This window comes from Gopherus evgoodei, chromosome 1, assembly GCF_007399415.2.
Source record: "Gopherus evgoodei ecotype Sinaloan lineage chromosome 1, rGopEvg1_v1.p, whole genome shotgun sequence".
Lineage (NCBI taxonomy): Eukaryota > Metazoa > Chordata > Testudines > Testudinidae > Gopherus > Gopherus evgoodei.
In genome coordinates, this window is record NC_044322.1 from 34,947,147 (window position 1) to 34,968,709 (window position 21,563).

Genomic DNA, 21,563 nt, shown 5'->3' on the forward strand with positions numbered 1-21,563 from the left:
TCTTGCTGGTTGCTGTACCACGACATTCCAGTTTCCACTGGCAATGGGCTGGAGCAGCCTCTGCACAACTAACATCAATGAGTAAGCTGATGGGGGAAGGAGCATTAACAGCCAACAGAAAAACCCAGTTGCCTTTCCAACTCTTTTCCCCCAGAGTGAGCCTATCTGTGTATTTGCTCCAAGCATTTGCCGACTAATGCTCAAGAACCAGTGCCTGCTCTTTAATCAATGTCTTCCAGCTGGCACTTCATCATGATGCCAACACACCAATGGGCTTGGTTATTCTTCATTCTTTTTGATGGTTTTCATGAGGTATGGTAACAGTGAGAGCTCCAAACTGCACTACTGATGGAAGCTCTTCTTTACAGCACAAAGAGAAGGAAACCAAGGCAATCTTAAATAGATAAACGTGAGGGCATCCCTTTTCTATGTCATCCTATATAAATCCTGCCTTAACAGCAAAGGGTATTTTGGAGGGTTGTGTTGGATCTTTAAGGTGGAAACATGAAATATCTATCCACACATACCCACACACACTTTCCCTTTTCTTTTGTCTCCAAAGTCATCTGATTCAGGTTTACAGGATCCTTAAACCTCTATGAACCTTTCCATTCTTTGGTTCTTTCATCCCACGGAACGGTCTACGTTACTAGAATTCAGGTGCGGTACTTCTATAAGCATGGATTTCAGTACAATATAGACTTTTATATTGTGTACTTTATCACACATGCTTTTAGCCTCACTAGTGGCTTTTGTTATACATCATTCCACTGTAGGAGATTACGTTCCCATTGGGAGTGGGGGAATTCATTTCATTACAATTAGACAGGAAAGTTAGAGTAACTCAAAACTTGAACGTTTTAACTTTACAAGCTGATGAAAAATACTTTCCATAAAAAAATAAGGATATAAATTTAAAAAGAACCAAAGCTTCATGACAGATAAGCCTGACAAAGTTTAAGATTGTGCTTTCACATGCCATGCTTTGGAAGAAAGGAACTAACCTCTAATGTCTAAAAACAAAATTTTTGTTATGGCTTGCTAAGGTTTACTACACTGGGAGTTCTGTTCTTACAACAGCAAGTATATACTTATGCTCTGTTCTTGCAATAAATACATTGAGCCCATTGAAAGGAAAAATTAAGGAGAGCTTCTATTTTGGAGAATAAGGAATATTAAAACTTAAGGGAATTTATCTTAAAAATTAGGAACAATTACTAGCTTCTTGTTATTGCCTTCAATTCCAAGAGGCCAAAGCACTTAAAAAAATTATGGAAACAAAAAAAGGACCATTTCAAGGAAATGCAGCCAACATTTGGGAGAGAAACAGCATCTGTTTCACAGTGCACTCCAAAATTATCATCATCTAGACCAGGAAGCAGAACGGAGGTAAAACTATAGGGGGAATTTAGGTAAGCAGAATTATTACCCAATCTGGAATTTAGCCAGGTCACCCCCACACTGGTGAAAAACTTAAATTTCAGAAATGTGTCGATGTAAATGAACAATGTTGCAACTAAGAAAATTTCAGCCTTTCCTTTGCGGCAGCAGAGTGGTTGAGCCAATCTCAATGGAAACTTTTCTTTATCTCCAACTCCGCAAGGCAATAACTCATTGGTCAAACTAAGTGAGAGCCCTAAGCCTGGTGTTATGAGGCTTCTGATGCCAGTATATCCCCCTCAAAAACACATTCTGTAGAGCTACCACCAGAGAACAAAGTCCTGGAGAGACAGTTGTTCCACTTGGCCACTGTCTTGTTAGCATTTAGGAGAAGATTTCTTCCTATTTGAAGAGGACCAATTCAACATTCTTGAAAACACTGGGACAGAAACCAACAAGTAGCCTAAAACAATGAAATACCAGCATAGTGTCAAAAATTGACAATGGTTGAGCAGCAGGAAGAAACATCCTGTGGCCACAAAGAGATTCTAAGGACAGTAAAGCTACTCCAATATTAGTTAATTTACAGCTCAAGGGAAATGGGAGATATCAAGAAGAAGAGCTGGGGGATGGAGAAACATATAAGGTCTTTCTTTGCTTAAACATGTGCTAAGTTAAGATACAGAGAGAAGCTCCGACATGGCTGAGACACAGGCAGCTTATTCATTATGCAGAAGGCAGTACTTTCATACTTTGGAACACAAACTTTGTACTCCTAGGGTCTCTCTGGGCAGTGGTGCAGTTTGGATATTTTAAGTTCAGGTTCTCAGCCCCTGCCAGCACAGCCACGCACATACAGTGCAAGAGGTCACACTGCGCGGCCCTCCACTGTTTTGCTCTTTAAAATGGAGTCTTCCATGCAGCTGTATGAGAGGTCATACTATATGTGGAGGATGCCATTTTGGGAACAATTCTGTCCACACAGCAACTTTTTCACATTACAATCATTTGTTAACTGTTCACGGCCAATGGGAGCTGCGGGGGGGCGGTGCCTGTGGGCAAGAGCTACCCAGAGCTGCTTGCACACCTCTGCCTAGGAGCCAGACCTGCTGCTGGCCGCTTCCAGGGCACAGTGCAGTCTGCAATACCAGGATAGGCAGGAAGTCTGCCTCTGCACACCTGATGCACCGCTGACTGGAAGCCGCCTGAGGTAAGCCCACGCCCCAACCCCTTGACGCAGCCCAGAGCCCCCTAGAAGCCCTGAACCCTTTATTCCTGGCCCCATCCTGCAGCCCTCACCCCTGCACCCCAACCCTCTGTCCCAGCCCTGACTCCCTCCCACACCCCAACCCCCTGCCCAACCCTGAGCCCCCCCAAGCCCAGAGCCCCCTCCCACATCCTGAACCCCTCATTCCTGGGCCCATGCCACAGCCCTCACTCCTGCATCCCAACCCTTTGCCCCAGCCCAGAGCCCCTCCCACAGCCCAAACCCCTAATCCCCAGCTCCGCTGGATCACTGGCACCAACCATTTTCTTCACCTGGGTCGCCAGAAAAAAAAAAGTTTGAAAACCACTAATCTATGCAATGTGAAAGTATTTCACCTTTGCCAGTGGTCTAGTGTGATACATGATTGAAACACTTATGCCTCTGTGCTTGCTAATTGTATGTTAACCATGTTGTGCATGGACAACCATCATGTTTAGAGCCAACTGTATCCTTAACTGGCTACATTCAGTTGTAAGTTTTAGTGGACACTGTATAAACTCCGTTTCCAAGTTAACTCTTTTATCCTATTTCAGAGAGAAGAGAATAAATTGAGCTTAATCTTACAATAGTGAAGTGCAACATTATGAGCCATAAGACCTGTTACCATACATACAAATCTTGCCCTTTGTTGTGAACTCCTCTGATACATAGGCAGAATTGTGCCTGGCGGTTACATAACAATAACAGCCACATAGCCTTTGGCCTGCTGATTTTAAAATCAGCTTGAGATCAGCCACTGGCCTCTGTGCTGCTGTCCTTATCCATTTCCTAAACTAATCTGTGAGTGGGAGCCAAGAAGAGGAAAGGAGAGTGGATCCTGCAGCATACAAGTTAATCAGGTTTGCAAACAGATAAAACAATTTAAAATGATGTATTGCTCAATCAGCTGAGGAGGAGAGTGGAAAAATAAATAAATAGCCTCTCTTACTGACACTTTGCACAATGCTTGTGCATCATCCATGGGCTGCCCCAAGCCTCAGATCCAGAGGCAGTCTTGCTTTCTCTCCAGTAGTTTACATAGTGCTATTGATAATGGGTCTGCCTCAGAACTTGAGAGAGTTGATTTGCATTTCTATTTTCTCTTGCCAGTCAATGTCAGCTGCCAAGCTGGGTCTATAAACCTAATCACACCTGCTTACTAATTGCCTCATTCCTAAAATACACCATGAAGTAATAGATGCTGCATAACATTCTGGGTAAGGGGAGTACAAAGGAAATTATTTTACTATCTATAAAACACAATTAAATTTCCTGTGTAATGTATAATACATACACATACCAAACCCCCATATATTTAATTTCTAGATACATTAGAAATGGTGTTCTAGGCATACACTCTGAGCAATGATATCCAGGAAATAAAAATAATTGGTGAGGCAACATGAAAAAGTCCTACATATATATATGATTTTATACTATTATTAATACTACAGTAGCACAAAGGTGACAACTGAGATCAGGGTCCCAGTATGCCAAGTGCAGTAAAAAACATATTAAGGGCGTCTCTGCCCCCAATGAATCTACAGTATAAGGCCCCAGCCCTGCAAAATCTTACTCGTGTGCTTAACTGTCTCACTGAGGTCACGGTGCACAAAATTAAGCATGTGTTTAAGAGCATGCAGGGTTGGGCCCAATACAGACAAAGGGTGGAAGAGTATTATTATCCTCGTTAATGGAAGCAGAGATGTACTTAAGTACATGCCTAACCTCAAGAATGTGAGTAGTCCGCTTCTGGGAGCCACTTGGAGGACAATGGGTATTCACTCACGAAAGCTTATGCTCCAATACATCTGTTAGTCTTAAAGGTGCCACAGGACTCTCTGTTGCTTTTTACTTGGAGGACAGTGGATGCCTCACTTTACAGCTTTCCTCCTCACCTCCAAAAATCCACCCCCATCACTCCCCCCCCCATCTAATTTTTATCAGATATTATTCTACAGCTCTTTTTTTTTCTGATTTAATACCATTATGGATGCTGCTCCATCTCCAGACTTTCCACAAAATACTCAAAAGCAGAAGCTATTGGGCAGCCCTCTTGCAGACAGGATGGCTGACCAGGGAGAGGCTGCCTCTCTGAAGCCAGAAGAAAATATCAGAGGGGTAGCCGTGTTAGTCTGGATCTGTAAAAGCAGCAAAGAATCCTGTGGCACCTTATAGACTAACAGACGTTTTGGAGCATGAGCTTTCGTGGGTGAATACCCACTTCCTCAGATGCATGTAGTGGAAATTTCCAGGGGCAGGTATATATATGCTAGCAAGCAAGCTAGAGATAACGAGGTCAGTTCAATCAGGGAGGATGAGGCCCTGTTCTAGCAGTTGAGGTGTGAAAACCAAGAGAGGAGAAACTGGTTCTGTAGTTGGCAAGCCATTCACAGTCTTTGTTCAATCCTGAGCTGATGGTGTCAAATTTGCAGATGAACTGAAGCTCAGCAGTTTCTCTTGGAAGTCTGGTCCTGAAGTTTTTTTGCTGCAGCATGTCCACCTTAAGGTCTGCTATAGTGTGGCCAGGGAGGTTGAAGTGCTCTCCTACAGGTTTTTATATATTGCCATTCCTAATGTCTGATTTGTGTCCATTTATCCTTTTCCATAGAGACTGTCCAGTTTGGCCGATGTACATAGCAGAGGGGCATTGCTGGCATATGATGGCGTATATTACATTGGTGGATGTGCAGGTGAATGAACCAGTGATGGTGTGGCTGATCTGGTTAGGTCCTGTGATGGTGTCGCTGGTGTAAATACGTGGGCAGAGTTGACATCGAGGTTTGTTGCATGGATTGGTTCCTGAGCTAGAGTTATTATGGTGCGGTGTGCAGTTACTGGTGAGAATATGTTTCAGGTTGGCAGGTTGTCTGTGGGCAAGGACTGGCCTGCCACCCAAGGCCTGTGAAAGTGTGGGGTCATTGTCCAGGATGGGTTGTAGATCCTTGATGATGCGTTGGAGAGGTTTTAGCTGGGGGCTGAATGTGATACACTAAGAAACTACAACATCTACTCAGGACATTCCCTACACTAACACCAGAAGAAATCAACATACCCCTAGAGCCCCGACCAGGGTTATTTTATCTACTACCCAAGATCCACAAACCTGGAAATCCTGGACACCCCATCATCTCGGGCATTGGCACTCTCTCTGAAGGACTGTCTGGATATATGGACTCTCTACTCAGACCCTATGCCACCAGCACTCCCAGCTATCTCTGTGACACCACTGATTTCCTGAGGAAACTACAATGCATTGGTCACCTCCCAGAAAACACCATCCTAGCCACCATGGATGTAGAGACTCTCTACACAAACATCCCACACACAGATGGAATACAAGCTGTCAGGAACACTATCCCTGATGATGCCACAGCACAACTGGCTGCTGAGCTCTGTGCCTTTATACTTACACACAACTATTTCAAATTTGATGACAATATATATCTCCAGATCAGTGGCACTGCTATGGGCACCCGCATGGCCCCACAATATGCCAATATCTTTATGGCTGACCTGGAACAACGCTTCCTCAGCTGTCGTCCACTCACGCCCCTTCTCTACCTACGCTACATTGATGACATCTTCATCATCTGGACCCATGGGAAGGAGACTCTGGAAAAATTCCACCACGATTTCAACAGCTTCCACCCCACCATCAACCTCAGCCTGGACCAATCTACATGGGAGGTCCACTTTCTTGACACCACAGTGCAAATAAGTGATGGTCACATTAACACCACCCTATATCGAAAACCTACCGACCGCTATGCCTACCTTCATGCCTCCAGCTTCCATCCCGGGCACATCACACGATCCATTGTCTACAGCCAAGCACTGAGGTACAACCGCATCTGCTCTAACCCCTCAGACAGAGACCACCAAGCATTCTCAAAACTACAATACCCACATGAGGAAATAAGGAAACAGATCAACAGAGCCAGACGTGTACCCAGAAGCCTCCTACTGCAAGACAAACCCAAGAAAGAAACCAACAGGACTCCACTGGCCATCACATACAGCCCCCAGCTAAAACCTCTCCAATGCATCATCAAGGATCTACAACCCATCCTGGACAATGACCCCACACTTTCACAGGCCTTGGGTGGCAGGCCAGTCCTTGCCCACAGACAACCTGCCAACCTGAAACATATTCTCACCAGTAACTGCACACCGCACCATAATAACTCTAGCTCAGGAACCAATCCATGCAACAAACCTCAATGTCAACTCTGCCCACGTATTTACACCAGCGACACCATCACAGGACCTAACCAGATCAGCCACACCATCACTGGTTCATTCACCTGCACATCCACCAATGTAATATACGCCATCATATGCCAGCAATGCCCCTCTGCTATGTACATCGGCCAAACTGGACAGTCTCTATGGAAAAGGATAAATGGACACAAATCAGACATTAGGAATGGCAATATATAAAAACCTGTAGGAGAGCACTCCAACCTTCCTGGCCACACTATAGCAGACCTTAAGGTGGCCATCCTGCAGCAAAAAAACTTCAGGACCAGACTTCAAAGAGAAACTGCTGAGCTTCAGTTCATCTGCAAATTTGACACCATCAGCTCAGGATTGAACAAAGACTGTGAATGGCTTGCCAACTACAGAACCAGTTTCTCCTCTCTTGGTTTTCACACCTCAACTGCTAGAACAGGGCCTCATCCTCCCTGATTGAACTGACCTCGTTATCTCTAGCTTGCTTGCTAGCATATATATACCTGCCCCTGGAAATTTCCACTACATGCATCTGAGGAAGTGGGTATTCACCCACGAAAGCTCATGCTCCAAAATGTCTGTTAGTCTATAAGGTACCACAGGATTCTTTGCTGCTTTTACAGAAGAAAATATGGTCTGGCTACCACAAATCTCAAGTGAGCAGATTATCTTGAGAAAAAGATGTGAGGATACAACGGAGATCAAAAATATTACTAGTACGCGCCAAGCTAATTTGCGAGGCTTGGCATCAAGACTAGAGGACACTGAGAACAGAATCTCCTCACAAGAAGACACGGTGAGTAGTATGAAAATAACTGCAGAGTAACAGGAAAGAACTATTAAAGCACCACAAGAGAAAGTTAAGGATCTTGAGGGAAAAATCTGAGACTCGTGGGTCTCCTAAGGGAGGCCTGTGGAATTTTTATCCATCATACTGCTAGCACTTTTGTCTCTGCCCCAATCAAACTTAGAAATTGAGAGCGCTCACCGCTATCTTGTGCCAAGCCCCATCCAAATGCAAAGCCCCGGGCCATAATTGTAAGATTTTAAAAATACAGTATTAAGGAACTCATTCTTTAAAAAGTCCATGAACTGAAAGATCTAACAAGGACACAGGTTGATGATTTCCCTGGATTACACCAAGGACATGCTGGAAAAAAGGGCTAAATTCAATAGATCAAGAGCCCTAGCGAAAGGATTGGGTTTGGACTACTTTGTTTCCTTCCCTGCTACTTTCAACATTAAAGAGTAAGGTAAGATACTCATGATTTCAGTGCACAGGGAGCACCATCCACCTCGAGATCCTGACTCCAAGCAACTCACTGCACCAGACCTGGGGATCCCTTACACCTATGGATCAGCAAGGCTCAACAGAGTAGTGTGATGCTATTTTCTACCTGAGGCACTCTCCCTCCTGGTACCTTTTCCAACCCCTTACCTCACCCTCACCCTCCTTAAAAAAAAAAAAATCTTCCTGCCTGATTATTTTACTTGGTTTCATCCCCATCTAATTCAGAGATTCAGGGTGTATAGTAAATCTGGAAATATTCAATCCATTTGCCCTAAAGATACACTTATAAAAGATACCAGATCTAAACGACGGAATCAAGATTTTAATTTAATGATGAATCTTTTATAATTCTCCATGGTGAATAAAACTGATCTCCTAAAATCCTATCCAAGAACAATTATTATTGCTGGTTATGATTCACCAAATTACTGATACTGCGAGTATGAGACGGTCAGTTGTCTTTTCCAATAATATTAGTTCAGGTGGTTTATTTTAGTTTTTATTTTCATTAAATGAGTTGAAATAAATGTTAAGCTGATTTACATTGCTGATGCAGTTATTGGACAATGGAGTTCACACAATACTCAAGTGCGGACAAAACTGTAGGGGGTAAAGTTTAGGTAGAACTGTTCTGCCAATGAACACTTACTTGCAAATGATCCCGTTACATTAGAATAAGATTAAACTATTTGTATACCTTTCTTATATATCTCCTATAGACTTGTTCCTTAGACACTAGCCTTCTTCCCCTTTTGTTGTGAGTGCATAAACCATTCCCCTCCTTGATGAGAATATTTCTTCTTTATAAAGTTAGAGGGTGTTTTGGAGAGGTGGGAGGTGTGAGTGACAACGTCACCCCCTTGCAAAGCTCCTGGAATGAAGTATTATTTCCATTTGGATAAGAATTATGTATTTTTAAGTGATCTGTGGTCAATTTTGACCACTTCATTTCTTTTTATACAGTTTTTCCTATTTGTTTCCCACATTATACCCATCTTTTACCTTTCCAGGTCTGCCTTACCTTCTCCTCTTTCCCCTCCCCTTCATGCCCCCATGGCATGGAAGGGAAACCCAGATATACCATTCCTAAGATCTGGAAGTAACAATGACCCAAGCAATGACACTATTCAGGTGCCTGATAAAGAGATATTTGACCTAAAACACTACTTATGGCTATTATAATAAATAGTGTTTCCTGGACTATAAAAGGGGTTAATCATTCAATAAAAAGAAAAAGAACTGTCACCCACCTAAAAATGCTGAAAGCAGATGTTATCTTCCTACAGGAAACCTACCTTATGATTTGGAGGCAGAGAAATTGTGGAGGGGTTAGATGGGGGGAAAGGATGTTTAACAATTTTTCCTCTACAGCCAAAGGTGTAGCAATATTGTTTCACAAAAGACTCAATTTACAAATTCTAGATGTAAATAAAGATGAAGGTGGTAGATTTTTGCTGGAGAAGGCTAAGATTTTTTTCAAACTACAGGTTGCATAATGGAAAGCACTTGGTCACGGTGGCTCTGGTCAGTACCGCCGATCGGGCCATTAAAAGTCCCCTCGGTGGTGTTGCCCGGCTAAGGCAGGCTTCTTCCTACCCTTCTGACACCACACTGTGCCCCAGAAGTGGCCAGCAGCAGGTCTGGCTCCTAGGCGGTGGGGCTCCACACCATGGGGCTCCGCACACTGCCCCCACCCTGAGCACCAGCTACACACTCCCATTGGCTGAGAACCAGCCTATGGCAGCTGGAGGGGGGGGGGTCGCTGTCTGCAGGCGAAAGCCATGCATAGCCGCTTTTGCGTCTCCGCCTCGGACTCAGACCTGTTGCTGGCTGCTACCGGGGTGTAGCGTGGTCTGAGGCGCCAGGACAGGCAAGAAGCCACTCATTGGGAGCTGCCCGAGGTAAGCCCAAGCCCCAATCCCCTGCCCCAGGCCTGAGTCCCCCCCCAAACCTAGAGCCCCTTCCTGTACCCCAAGCCCCTCATCCCTAGCCCCACCCCAGAGCCTGCACCCCCAGCCCAGAGCCCTGACCCCCTCCTGCATCGCAACCCCCTGCCTCAGTCTTGAGACCCCCCCCCAAACCCAGAGCCCCTTCCTGCATCCCAAACCCCTCATCTCCGGCCCCATCCCAGAGCCTGCACCTCAGCCCAGGGCCCTGACTGCCTCTCACAACCAACCCCCTGCCCCAACCGAGAGCCCCCTCCCACACCGTGAACCACTCATTCCCGGCCTCACACCACAGCCCTCACCTCCACACCCCAACCCCCTCATCCCCAGCTCCGCTGGGTCGCAGGCATTAACAATTTTCTTCAGCTGGGTCTCCAGAAAATTTTTTTGAAAACCACTGTTCTATATACACTCTGATTAATATATATGGACCCAATATAGGTGATCCAAGCTCTTTTTTCTCCCCAAACTAATTAATATTCCACTAGAATCAGCTGTCACAGCAGGAGATTTTAATGAGGTATTGGACCCTTTGAGACAAGTCAGGTCGGCCCCAGTGTACACAATCACATCAAGAAATGCCTGGGTGCCCCTCACTTCCCCCTCCACTCAGCCTACTTCCTTCCCTCCCCTCCTCCGAACTTGGCTTCTCTTTATCCTAACTTCATAATTTTTCTTTGATTAATTGGATTTTTATAAACAAAATTTTGTTTGTAAATCGTGTAATACAAATAGCTGCTTTATATTTTAATAATTCATATTACAGATATAATTAAATGTTTCAAGTATAGCTAAGGTTAGGCAGAAAATGGTTAATATGAAACACTTCTGTATTATCAGAAGCTTGTGTATAGTACATTATGCTTGTTTTTTCTATATATAATTTGTTTTTAAATTAATCATAAGCGAATTAAAAAAAAGAATGCAAGTCGTCCCATTGAAATAGGTGCTTAAAGTTAGCACCTTGCTGCATCAAGGACTAAGGGGCTTGTCTGATGAGACACAGAAACTGTGGGGGCATAGCCAGGAATTTAATCCAAATTTCGTGAGTCCCACTCCAGTGCCTTAACCACAAAACTGTCCAGCCTCATTATAGAAAAGCAAGGCCTGTGGAGACATGATTTTTCTGATCAGCAAATAAACTGTTAAAATAAGCGAACAGGCTGCCTGGAGGAGATTTGGCCATTGCTTTGTTGGTTTCAGAAAAACCATTTGATAGGCAGTTTCATAAAAACTTAACCTGGTTCAAAAAAAAAAAGTGTAAAAAAATACAGTGAACTCAAATAAGAGAATTCTAGTGTAAAATTTCTCATATAGTTGAAACGTATATCTGGACCCTCTTCCCCACATCTTGTGCCCCCATCACATGACCGCTTTCTATAACAGAGAGAGAACCTGAAGACTCTCTCAATGAATGACGCCTCTGTAAGGGGAGCAACTTACCATTCAGTTGCTCGCACAAAGCCAGACGACTTGGCTTCAGTATAAACTGGCACTGCAGCTCCCGGGGCAGCTGTTCCATTAAGAAGGACCCATGAAGGTCGAGAGGGTAGGCATAGTCTTTCAATTCCTGGGTCTGGGGCACAGCATCTCGAATGTGGCTCATTTTAATTCCAAAGGGATATTCATGTCCTACTCAAGGAGAAATAAAAAAAATCTATTTCGGACTGACTGGGGACCAGCAAAATTCAATCTACTTTAGAGAAAAAGCAGATTCTTGTACACTGGCTTGCAACTCTCTATCTCCTGGTAACCTAGGGATAAAGCTACTCTGATTCTCCTCTCATTTCTGTTGGCATAAGTCATCTTTGACTCCACTGTAGTCAAAGTTACAGTGAGTACAAGAAAATTCGGGCAATTTTGTTAGTCACATTGTGCAAATGCCCAGCAAAAAATTACAACTGACAATTTTGGAATCCAGTGTTTATTCTTTTTATTGCTTTATTTTCTCTGCAGAAAAATCTAGGTACTGGTTTTCCACATGGAGCTGGCAAGAAATGAAAGTCCTGGTAGCCATTATTTGCTAAACACACAAAAAGCGTTAGATTCAACATGAAAGTGATCTCTCCTCCCTGGCCTTGGTAACTGGGCCATCCATCAGTGCAGGCAAAGGGGACAATTCCACTTCCTGTAGGATGTTGAAATAGGAAGGAAATGTTAATCACACAGTTAACTGAAACTGGTCATCCATGCTCAATTAAAGTCTTCGGTGACTATTCAGTATCTATTCATTTTGGTGTAATTATACAAACACTCCACTAGAAAACTACCTCAGGGCTTGTCTACACACGCAGAAGTTGAACTGAAGGTGTGATGCTAAAATGAATTAAGTAAATTGGTGTAAGCGTATGTAGACCAGAGGTAACCTGAAATCTGTTTGTGGATGCAATCTTGATTAAGGATGATAGGCAGAACAAAGCTGAAACACTTGCAGTTAGATGCACACCAGCAGGCAGAATTTGAGATAAAAACTGGGCCCTTAACCTCTCCAAGTAAACTTTTGGGTTAATATCAAGTGTAGTATCAGTTTAACATCCAATAGGTCTTCTATTGAAAGGATTATATTCTGTACTTTCAGAAGGAGAGATTCAATGAACTGACAGATCTTTTCCATCTCTACATTCTATGATCCGGTAAATAAAGCCACATCAGCGGTTATGTCTGAACTAAACTACGTTCAATATGCTGAATGAAAATCTGGTATGTTTCAAAGACAAAACAGTTTACATTGTCTATAAGGTGCACACCTTAGGACATTTTATAAATATGAATGTTGCCTGATGCCAGTAAAGCATTTGTAGTTAAGGCTGCTCTGAGAAGGAATGCTATGATTTAGCTGCAGTTAGGTTTGAGAGAGGAGAATGGGAAAAACCTGCACATTGTTCTTGTTCCCTGTTTCTGTTCGCCTGCAGAATGTTATGAAGCGTAAGCAATGCGACGTTCCAAGGAGGGAAGGTTCTCAAAAATAGAAAGGGGATCAGTTCTTGAATTAAATGAGAGATGGGCCAGAACTAATCTCCTCAATCAAAACACCTTGGAGCTTTGGTGTAAACCAGTGAGGGGTTGTTTAAACCAAAACACCCAATATTTTGTTCTACTCCTGCAAACGGGGAAAGCCAGCCAGCAGAGAGGACATAAGTACATTAACAAACCCATTCCCCAGCAATCTGCTGAGCCTGAGAACACTGTACATATGCTATGGCAATATAGGAGAAAACACGACAAAGCAGGTTGGTTCTATGAGAGAGAGGTGGTTTGTGATTAGAGGGGCTAGATCAAGGTTTAGAAAATGTAAAATAAATCTCAGGGAGAAAGAAATGGTACTTTCCAGTTGCTAAGAGGGTACAACACAGGAGAGCTCTCTGAAAAAAAATATCAAAGAACTCAACTGTGTCTCAGGTCGTCCTTAAGACAGGCAAACCCATAGGACAGGAAAGTATTAAAAATAGGAAACCACATTTTTAATATGACAGTTAATGATGTAAAACAAATCCATCCCAAAAACTCACCAATAAGTGGGTAAGGAGCATCTTCTTTTCCTGAATTCACCCACAGCTGATAGTCTTTTTCAGAGCCCTTTAAAATCAAAATGACCAGCCATTAGGAGAGGAATGTATTAAGTTTCTTACAGTAATATGAGTCTGCGCCTTGAGACTATGAGCAAGGGGACTCTCCAGAGGGTGACTACTCCTATAATTCCCAAATAGAACATCCAAACTTATGAATTATTTGCATTATTATATTGTTCAATATGAGGTGTTAAGGACTAGCTCCAAGCAGCACGACTGACTGCTTGGAGTCCTCCATTTCTAGTGGCCTCTTTCAGACTCACAGTTCACAGACTGGCAATTCTCTCTACACAGTAGCCGGATAAGAGGGGAGACAGTTTATCCTGAGTTGGAGGTGATAAAATATGATTGGGTGTGAAGCCCCTTTCAGTGCAAGCCTGATGCCACGGAATTGCCAGCAGCTGAAATCAAACTGCTCATCAAAATTTCCTATGATCGATTCTTGCGAAGAACATATGCCCAACTTTCTCTCCCAGAGTTCTGGTTCATTGTCAAGAATGAATATCCTGCACTCTCAACATGCGCCTTGAAACTAGGGTGACCAGATGTCCTGATTTTAGGGTCTTTTTCTTATATAGGCTCTTATTACCCCCCACCTCCTGTCCCAATTTTTCACATTTGCTGACTGGTCCCCCTACTTGAAACTGATGGTGCCATTTGCAAGCATATAATTGTGTGAAGTTGGATTCAGGGCACTTGTGTCCATCAAGTCTCGGTATTGATCAACCATTGATGTCACATCGGAGATTAAATGTGCAACTTCTACCATGCCACCAGACGTTGAAAAGCTGTGTCACAACACACAAGCCCATGTGTCACATCAGAGAGCATTAAATAACATACTTAATGTGTAAAGTCCTTGGATTCCTTAGCCACTATGTTACTTCATTGCTGTCAGGGGCCACAGGAAACAGTAAGGCTCAAAATGGGATCATGCATGCAAAAAGTTGGCGACCCCTGTGCTACAGCATTCTTAAGCAGAGAGAGTGTCCTGGCTATAGAAACCTGGCAGATACCCACTTGGTACTTTATTTAGATTTACGACAGAGTCCAATCTTCTTCAAAATAGATTTACCACCTCCTGCACCCACTTATAATAGTCTGGATCCACCCCAGAAAGCTGTAGCCACTTTCACTGTGACTGACAGAAGTACAGCTTTCTGGGCCACATCAGCACTGCTGCCAAGCTAGTTCGCATGTGGAAGAAGGAAAAGAGAGAGACACTCTGGAGACATATAGCTGAATAGCACAAAAAATATTTACTTTTTCTTTGTAAAATATATAGGAAGGAGACATAGTGGAGGGGGAGGGGCTGGTGAACTCAGTTTTGAGGGACTGACTGCCCTTCCCAATCACAAATGCTGCCCCTGTAGGCAATACAAGGCCATTTGCTTGCACAGTTGTGACAGTCCTGGTGTTACTGAAACATTAGGAACTCAAAATTTGAAGGAACCTTCCAACCCCCTTTCCTGACCAGCTTGATAGTTTAGACCAGTGGTTGTCAACCAGGGATCCGGGGCCTCCTAGGGGGCCATGAGCAGGTTTCAGGGGGGTCGCCAAGCAGGGCCAGCATTAGACTTGCTGGGGCCCAGGGCTGAAAGACAAAGCCCTGCCACATAGGGCCGAAGTCCAGGGCCCTGAGCCCCGCCACTCGGGGATGAAGCTGAAGCTTGAGCAATGTAGCTTTGTGGGGGCCCCTGTGGCATGGGGCCCCAGGCAACTGGCCTGCCTGGTAGCCCCTAATGCCGGCCCTGGCATTTATATACAGAAAACCAGTTGTGGCACAGGCTGGCCATGGAGTTTTTACAGCATGTTGAGGGGTGGGGGGACTCAAAGTAAAAAGGATGAGAACCCCTTGAGGTTGAGTCAGTTTAGACTAACTGAACAATGACACTTTGCAGGAATTAGCTGTGGTTTTCCCAGAAAAAAGTACACTACACAAAATGCAGCAAAGTCAGGCACAGTAATAGCATCATTATTCACACAAGATAGGAAATTTATTTCCTTTAATTGCCACTGAAATATCCTTCCCCCTGCTTTTCAGATGCTTGTTCCTGTGTGTCATGTTATGTAAGGAAAAGACACTTATCTAACAGAAACAATTACTGGATGGGGCTTGTGTGTTTTCTTTTTAAGCTAGTCTCAGATGATTGCTGGTGTGTGATATGCTCATAATAAAACAGCTGCGAGGCCACCACGATGCAGAGAAAATCTGTGCTGTCTTACTTAGAAGAGTAGTACAGCAACCAAGAGTCCTAATCATCCAGAGAGATTTTCATTCTTTTCCTGCTCAAACTGATACATTAAGCCAGGGCTAAAGCTCAGGTAATGAGGCAAGAGCCAGCTCCCAAGGTGAGTTTCAGTCTTCAACAGGAGTTGTATGGAGCTCTAAACTTGTGATCACCTCAGCTCACCCACCTGTGAAATAAATTTAATAACCAGCACGAATGTGAGGTCTCTCTCACAGGGGTATTGGGAGACTCTCTCAATAGCTATAATGCATTTGGTGATCCGTGGATGACAAGCACTATACTAACATGTGCCTCCATAGCAGTTAAGAATCACTGGGCTTTTATGGTAACCGATGTAATTGGTGCCAATGTCTTCAATCTGGGTAAAAGTAAAGATTTGATAATTATTTAAAAATAAATAAATAAATAAATAAATAAATAAATAAATAAATAGAGTCATCAAATCTGATTGCAAGGACTTACGTTAATCCCCAGCTGTTGCAGGGCTGTGAGAATCACATCATTCGCTGTATCAGCATTGGTTACAGTGAGCGTTTTTGACTGTGGAGAGAAAAAAGGGGAAGGGAAAATTGGCATTCTAGACTACAGTGTTTGCCAAGAACAGCCTCCCAACGACTTTCGCACGAGAATAGTGGTAAATTACAGTGCTGAAAAAAAACTGTGCAAGAGACTCGGGTAAGATGATGGCTAATAAACAATATATGCTTTTTGTGCATAAGAACAAGCCCTCAGACCTGTCCATACCTGGCCCCAGGCCCACTTTCCAAACACCAATATGGGAAGGGCAGGGTGGTTATGATTTTGTGGTTGGGACCCCTGCAACACACAGCTGAAACAGCCACTAAGAACCGCACTTTCCCTCTGCACAAGACAAATAAAAGGTGAGTTAATGCAGGGACATATAGATATGAGAAGGGTCTTTGGAAAGAATGGAACACTTCAGAATGGATAAAGTGAGTGTGTTCAATGAAACAAATCGTCAGTGTATTAACATTTAATAATTCACTTTTCTACTGCAGTTCTAGCCAGAGAGGATAGTAACAGTAACATTCACATCTCTGCCTGTCACCACTTCCCATGTATATGCATCAAAGCCAAATTCTGTTTGATAGTAGAACTGCTTCATCTCAGGAATCTCTAATCCAGTTGTATTTTTACCTCCATAACATCCTCCAAACTTACTGATAAACAATATGAAACATACTATTCAGGTGTGTATAATGAATAGAAACAGGACATTGGTTTGACACAGGGGATGAGCTGAGCACTCTGACCATCTTGAAGTCCCTCTTCCGTATGCACTACTGTGTCTTGATTAGTCATTCCTGCAAGTCCTGCTTTCTGGAAGCTGTTCTTCCTGGAATGATCTTGCAACACCAGTACCACTGACTGTCGGGCATCAATATTATTCCTGACGTCTTGAGGGGAACATCCTCAATTACGGGTCTTATTTTTTACATTGCCATGATACATGGTTTCTAATCTTACCTTCATGTCCTCCCTCCAGCCCATTCCAATCAATCTTTATGCACTTGCCTCTTCCCCAGCTCCAACCAAAAAAATTCTTAGACTTTATCTGCACTAGAAATTACTTCGGTATAACTTACGACACTCGGACCAGTATAGACAGGGCTACGTCAGCAGGAGAGCTTCTCCCACCAACATAGTTACTGCTTCTCATGGGAGGTGGAGTAATTAAGCTGACAGGAGAGCTCTCTCTCGTCACCTTAGAGAGTCTTTACCAGAAGCTGTGCAGCTGTGCCTCTTTAGCACTTCTAGAGCAGATGTAGCCTTACTCAGAGCACTACATTTCAAACACACGTACGAGCATGACCTAATTCATTCTCAACATCGCTGGGAGGTAGATAAGTGTTACTGACCCCATTTTACAGATGGGGGGAAAGGAGACACAGAGGTCCAGTGTCACAGCAAAAGTAGGTGTCAAACCCGGGATTTGAACTCTTGACTCCTTGCCCAGAATCAGTTTGCTAGACCCTGCTGACACATACAGCATATCAATTTTAAACTGGACACAACATTTCTAGGTAAAACAAGCCCATGATGTTTTGCCTTAAACAAAAGATCTGGAACGTCCTTCTGTATAAGCCTGATAGTAACAAGCTGCCATGGCAATCAAAGTAAAGCAGTGAGAATACTGTATATTTGCTTCAGGACATATCTGAATGCTCATACCATAAAAAAATTAACATTTCCCCAAATCAATGGCATCTGGCACTCAGGAGCAGGTCAACACATTTGCATAAATTTTGCTTTGGGCTAGAATATAATAAAATGTTTTTATGCTGCATGTCCCTCCTCCCACAAAATGAAACAATTCCCTAGGATCCCCAGCTGCTTTAGTACATAAGAGACTGTAGCATCATAAGAGGTATTTAGATTATGAAGTTTCCATCGATATGCCTTTGCTTCATTACTGATAATATCTAGACTGCTATATTTCATTTCCAGGACTATCTACTGCCCCACTCTGAATGTACATAAAAGATTTACAGACTTCTCTTCAGAAATATCTGAGCACAGCTTGATTCACTTCCTTCCACCCAAACTGCCACTGTTTGCATCACTGTTTATTAACATTGTGTTTAGGGATCCAGTAATTCTAGCTGTTGTGCTCTTAATGATTTCCCATGAAAGGAGGAACACTCTGTGGTTGGACTTATTCAGATATAACATTCTAACAACTGCAGATTGCCCCTTCTGACAGAAAAGTCTCTTTAAGGGACTTTCTACAAGACATAAAATGCCTCAGCAATTGTCTTTTAGGCTCTTGAACATAAAACACAGATTTTTAAAGCAGCATTTAGAGGGGAGAGGATAAAAACAGACAGGATGGATGGATGATCTATGGATGCTAGTGTTTTTTAGAGGGCTTGTCTACATACAGAAAGTGCACTTGTTCAACTTAAACTGGGTAAAAACGGAGTTAAAATGGTGCAGCGCCCTATGTGGACATTCTTATATTGGCTTAACATTTGTTGTATCAATTTAGTTTTTTTCCTGAAAATGTATCGATACAGGTCGTCTTCTTAGCGTATGCACGATGTGCCTCAGGTGGCGCGTGACCAGGATTAACCACTGAATTTGGGCCCGCTGATTTCATTAGTTTCCCCGGCTTGGGCTGGGTACTGGCGAGGAGTGATGTGAACACTGATCCTGGTTAAGCTGATGCGAGCCAGATTTAAATTGATTTGACAGTGTTCACAAACCAAATCACACCAGTTTAGCTAAATCAGTATACAAATCACCCTTTCAGATGAACCAGTACAACTTTGTATCTAGGTCAGGTCTGAGAGTAAAACCAGGACATGTCGTAAGAGCGTCCAGGGCCGCCCACGGGTGGGGGCGGCAAGAGGGGCAATTTGCCCCAGGCCCTGGCCCCGCAGGGGCCCCCACGAGAGTTTTTTGGGGCCCCTGGAGCAGGGTCCTTCACTTGCTCCGGGGGGCCCGGAAAACTCTTGCGGGGCCCAGGCCTCCGGAGCTTCCTCCGCTCCTGGTCTTTGTCGGCGGAGGGTCCTTCCACTCCGGAGCGGAAGGACCCCCCGCCGGCGAATTACCACCGAAGCTTGGGCCCACCTATCCTGGGCAGTGGTACTCAGGCTTCAGTGCAATGAAGTTTGAGAAGCCCTGTTATAAGGCACATTTTCCTTAAAATCATAATAAATGCAAAGTAATGCACACTGGAAAACAATCCCAACTATACATGCAAAACGATAGAGTCTAAATTAGCTGTTACCACTCAAGAGGGAGATCACTGTGGATAGTTTGCTGAAAACATCCACTCAATGTGCAGCGGCAGTCAAAAAAAGGTAACAGAATGTTAGGAAGCATTAGATAATAAGACAGAAAATATCATAATGTCTCTATATAAATCCGTGACACGTCCACATCTTGAATACTGTGTGCTGATCTGGCCACCCCATTAAAAAAAAGATATATTAGAATTAGAATTGGAAATGGTACAGGAGAAGGGCAACAAAAATGACAGGGGTATGGAACAGCTTCCATATAAGGAGAGATTAAAAAGACGGACTTTTCAGCTTGGACAAGACACGACTAAGAGGGGATATGATAGAAGTCTATAAAATCTTAACTGGTGTGGAGAAAGTGAATAAGGAAATGTTGTTTACCCCTTCACATAACACAAGAACTGGGGCTCACTCAATGAAATTAATAGGCAGCAGCTTTAAAAAAAAACACAACATGTAGTCAACCTGTGGAACTTGCTGTCAAGGGATGTTGTGAAGGCCAAAACTATAACAAGGTTCAAAAAAGTATTAGATAAGTTCACAGAGGATAGGTCCATGTGGCTATTAGCCAGGATGGGCAGGGATGTTTGCCAGAAGCTGGGAGCAGATAACAGTGGATGGATCTCTCAGTGATTACCTGTTCTGTTCATTCCCTATGGAGCACCTGGCATTGGCCACTGATACTGGGATCTAGCCAGGATACTGGGCCAGATGGACCATTGGTCTGATCCAGTATGGCCATTCTTACATTCCAATCCTTTAATCATTCTTGTGGCTGTTCTGTTCTCTGAACCCTCTTCAATTTATCAACATCCTCCTTGAATTGCGGGCACTAGAACTGAGGACAGAATTCCAGATATGGAGGCATCCATGGCAAATACAAAGGTAAAAACAACCTCCCTACTTGAGATCCTCCTGTTTATTCATCCAAAGGTCACATTATTCCTTTTGGCCACAGCACCACACTCATTCAGCTTATTATTCACCATGGCCCAAGCTGTTATAGTGGGCTGGATCCTGAGAGGGGCTGGGGTCCTAAAACTCCCACTGACGTCACTGGGAATTGTGTGTGCTCAGCATCACTCAGGTCTTTTGCGATTAAGCCTTAGTCCCCTTTTTCAGCACAGAAACACTTACATATGCACAATTTCCGACATCCTTCGCAATGATCTTCAGTGGAATGCTCTTGGGATAGTCTTTTTCTTTCTCTTCTTTGATTTGACTAACAAAACAAGCAAAGACCACACCATTTTCATTGTTATTAACAAAATTGGTAATATTTTTATTTAGTAACCCAAATAATAGCTGTGATTGCAAGGTTATCATATGCACAAAGATCTTAGAGGGAAATGATGCATCGATGGTGTATGGATACTGACCAGGGTTTCCAATAAAATATTACACTTTTGCATGAATAAAGCTGATAGGTGGTGGAAACCAGTATGAGCAATAGACGAGCAAGGTTTAAAGCCCTTCTGAAACCTAAATGCTGCTTTCACAATGGTTCGCTTTTTGGGCAGCCCATTAAAATAAAAAGCATCCTTCTGCTAGCAAAGGGCCTAATCATTTCCCCCAGATTTGCATACGAAGGAAATCCCTGCACAAGTCTCCCTCTCTTCTGGACAGAAGTGGGGTCTCGGTCATCTCCACACCATTGCCCTCTCCTTGCCCCAGATCATCTGGAGGCTGCCCCATGGATCTGGGAATACCCCTCCCCCCACCTTATGGAGATTCCCCAATAGGAAAATATGCATCCCAGGGCTGCACTACCTTTTCCGCAAAGCCCCCTCCATGGCAGGGATCCCCCCCTAGGAGGGTCCTGGGGATCATCTGTGGGTAGAAGAGGTCCTGGTAACACAGCCCCCACTGGAGCCTC

General features: G+C 43.7%; 1 protein-coding gene across 2 annotated transcripts in view; it reads right to left on the bottom strand.

Annotated features, from left to right (window-relative positions):
• ARHGAP20 (Rho GTPase activating protein 20) overlaps positions 1-21,563 on the bottom strand; it is a 109,002-nt gene that overhangs the window by 12,694 nt on the left and 74,745 nt on the right. For both annotated transcript variants that reach the window (XM_030561278.1, XM_030561286.1), the window contains 4 exons: positions 20,825-20,909; positions 16,383-16,460; positions 13,609-13,675; positions 11,543-11,731 (listed from right to left, as the gene is read on the bottom strand). In XM_030561278.1, coding sequence (XP_030417138.1) covers positions 11,543-11,731; positions 13,609-13,675; positions 16,383-16,460; positions 20,825-20,909 — 419 coding nt within the window. The remainder of the gene's footprint in view (positions 1-11,542; positions 11,732-13,608; positions 13,676-16,382; positions 16,461-20,824; positions 20,910-21,563) is intronic.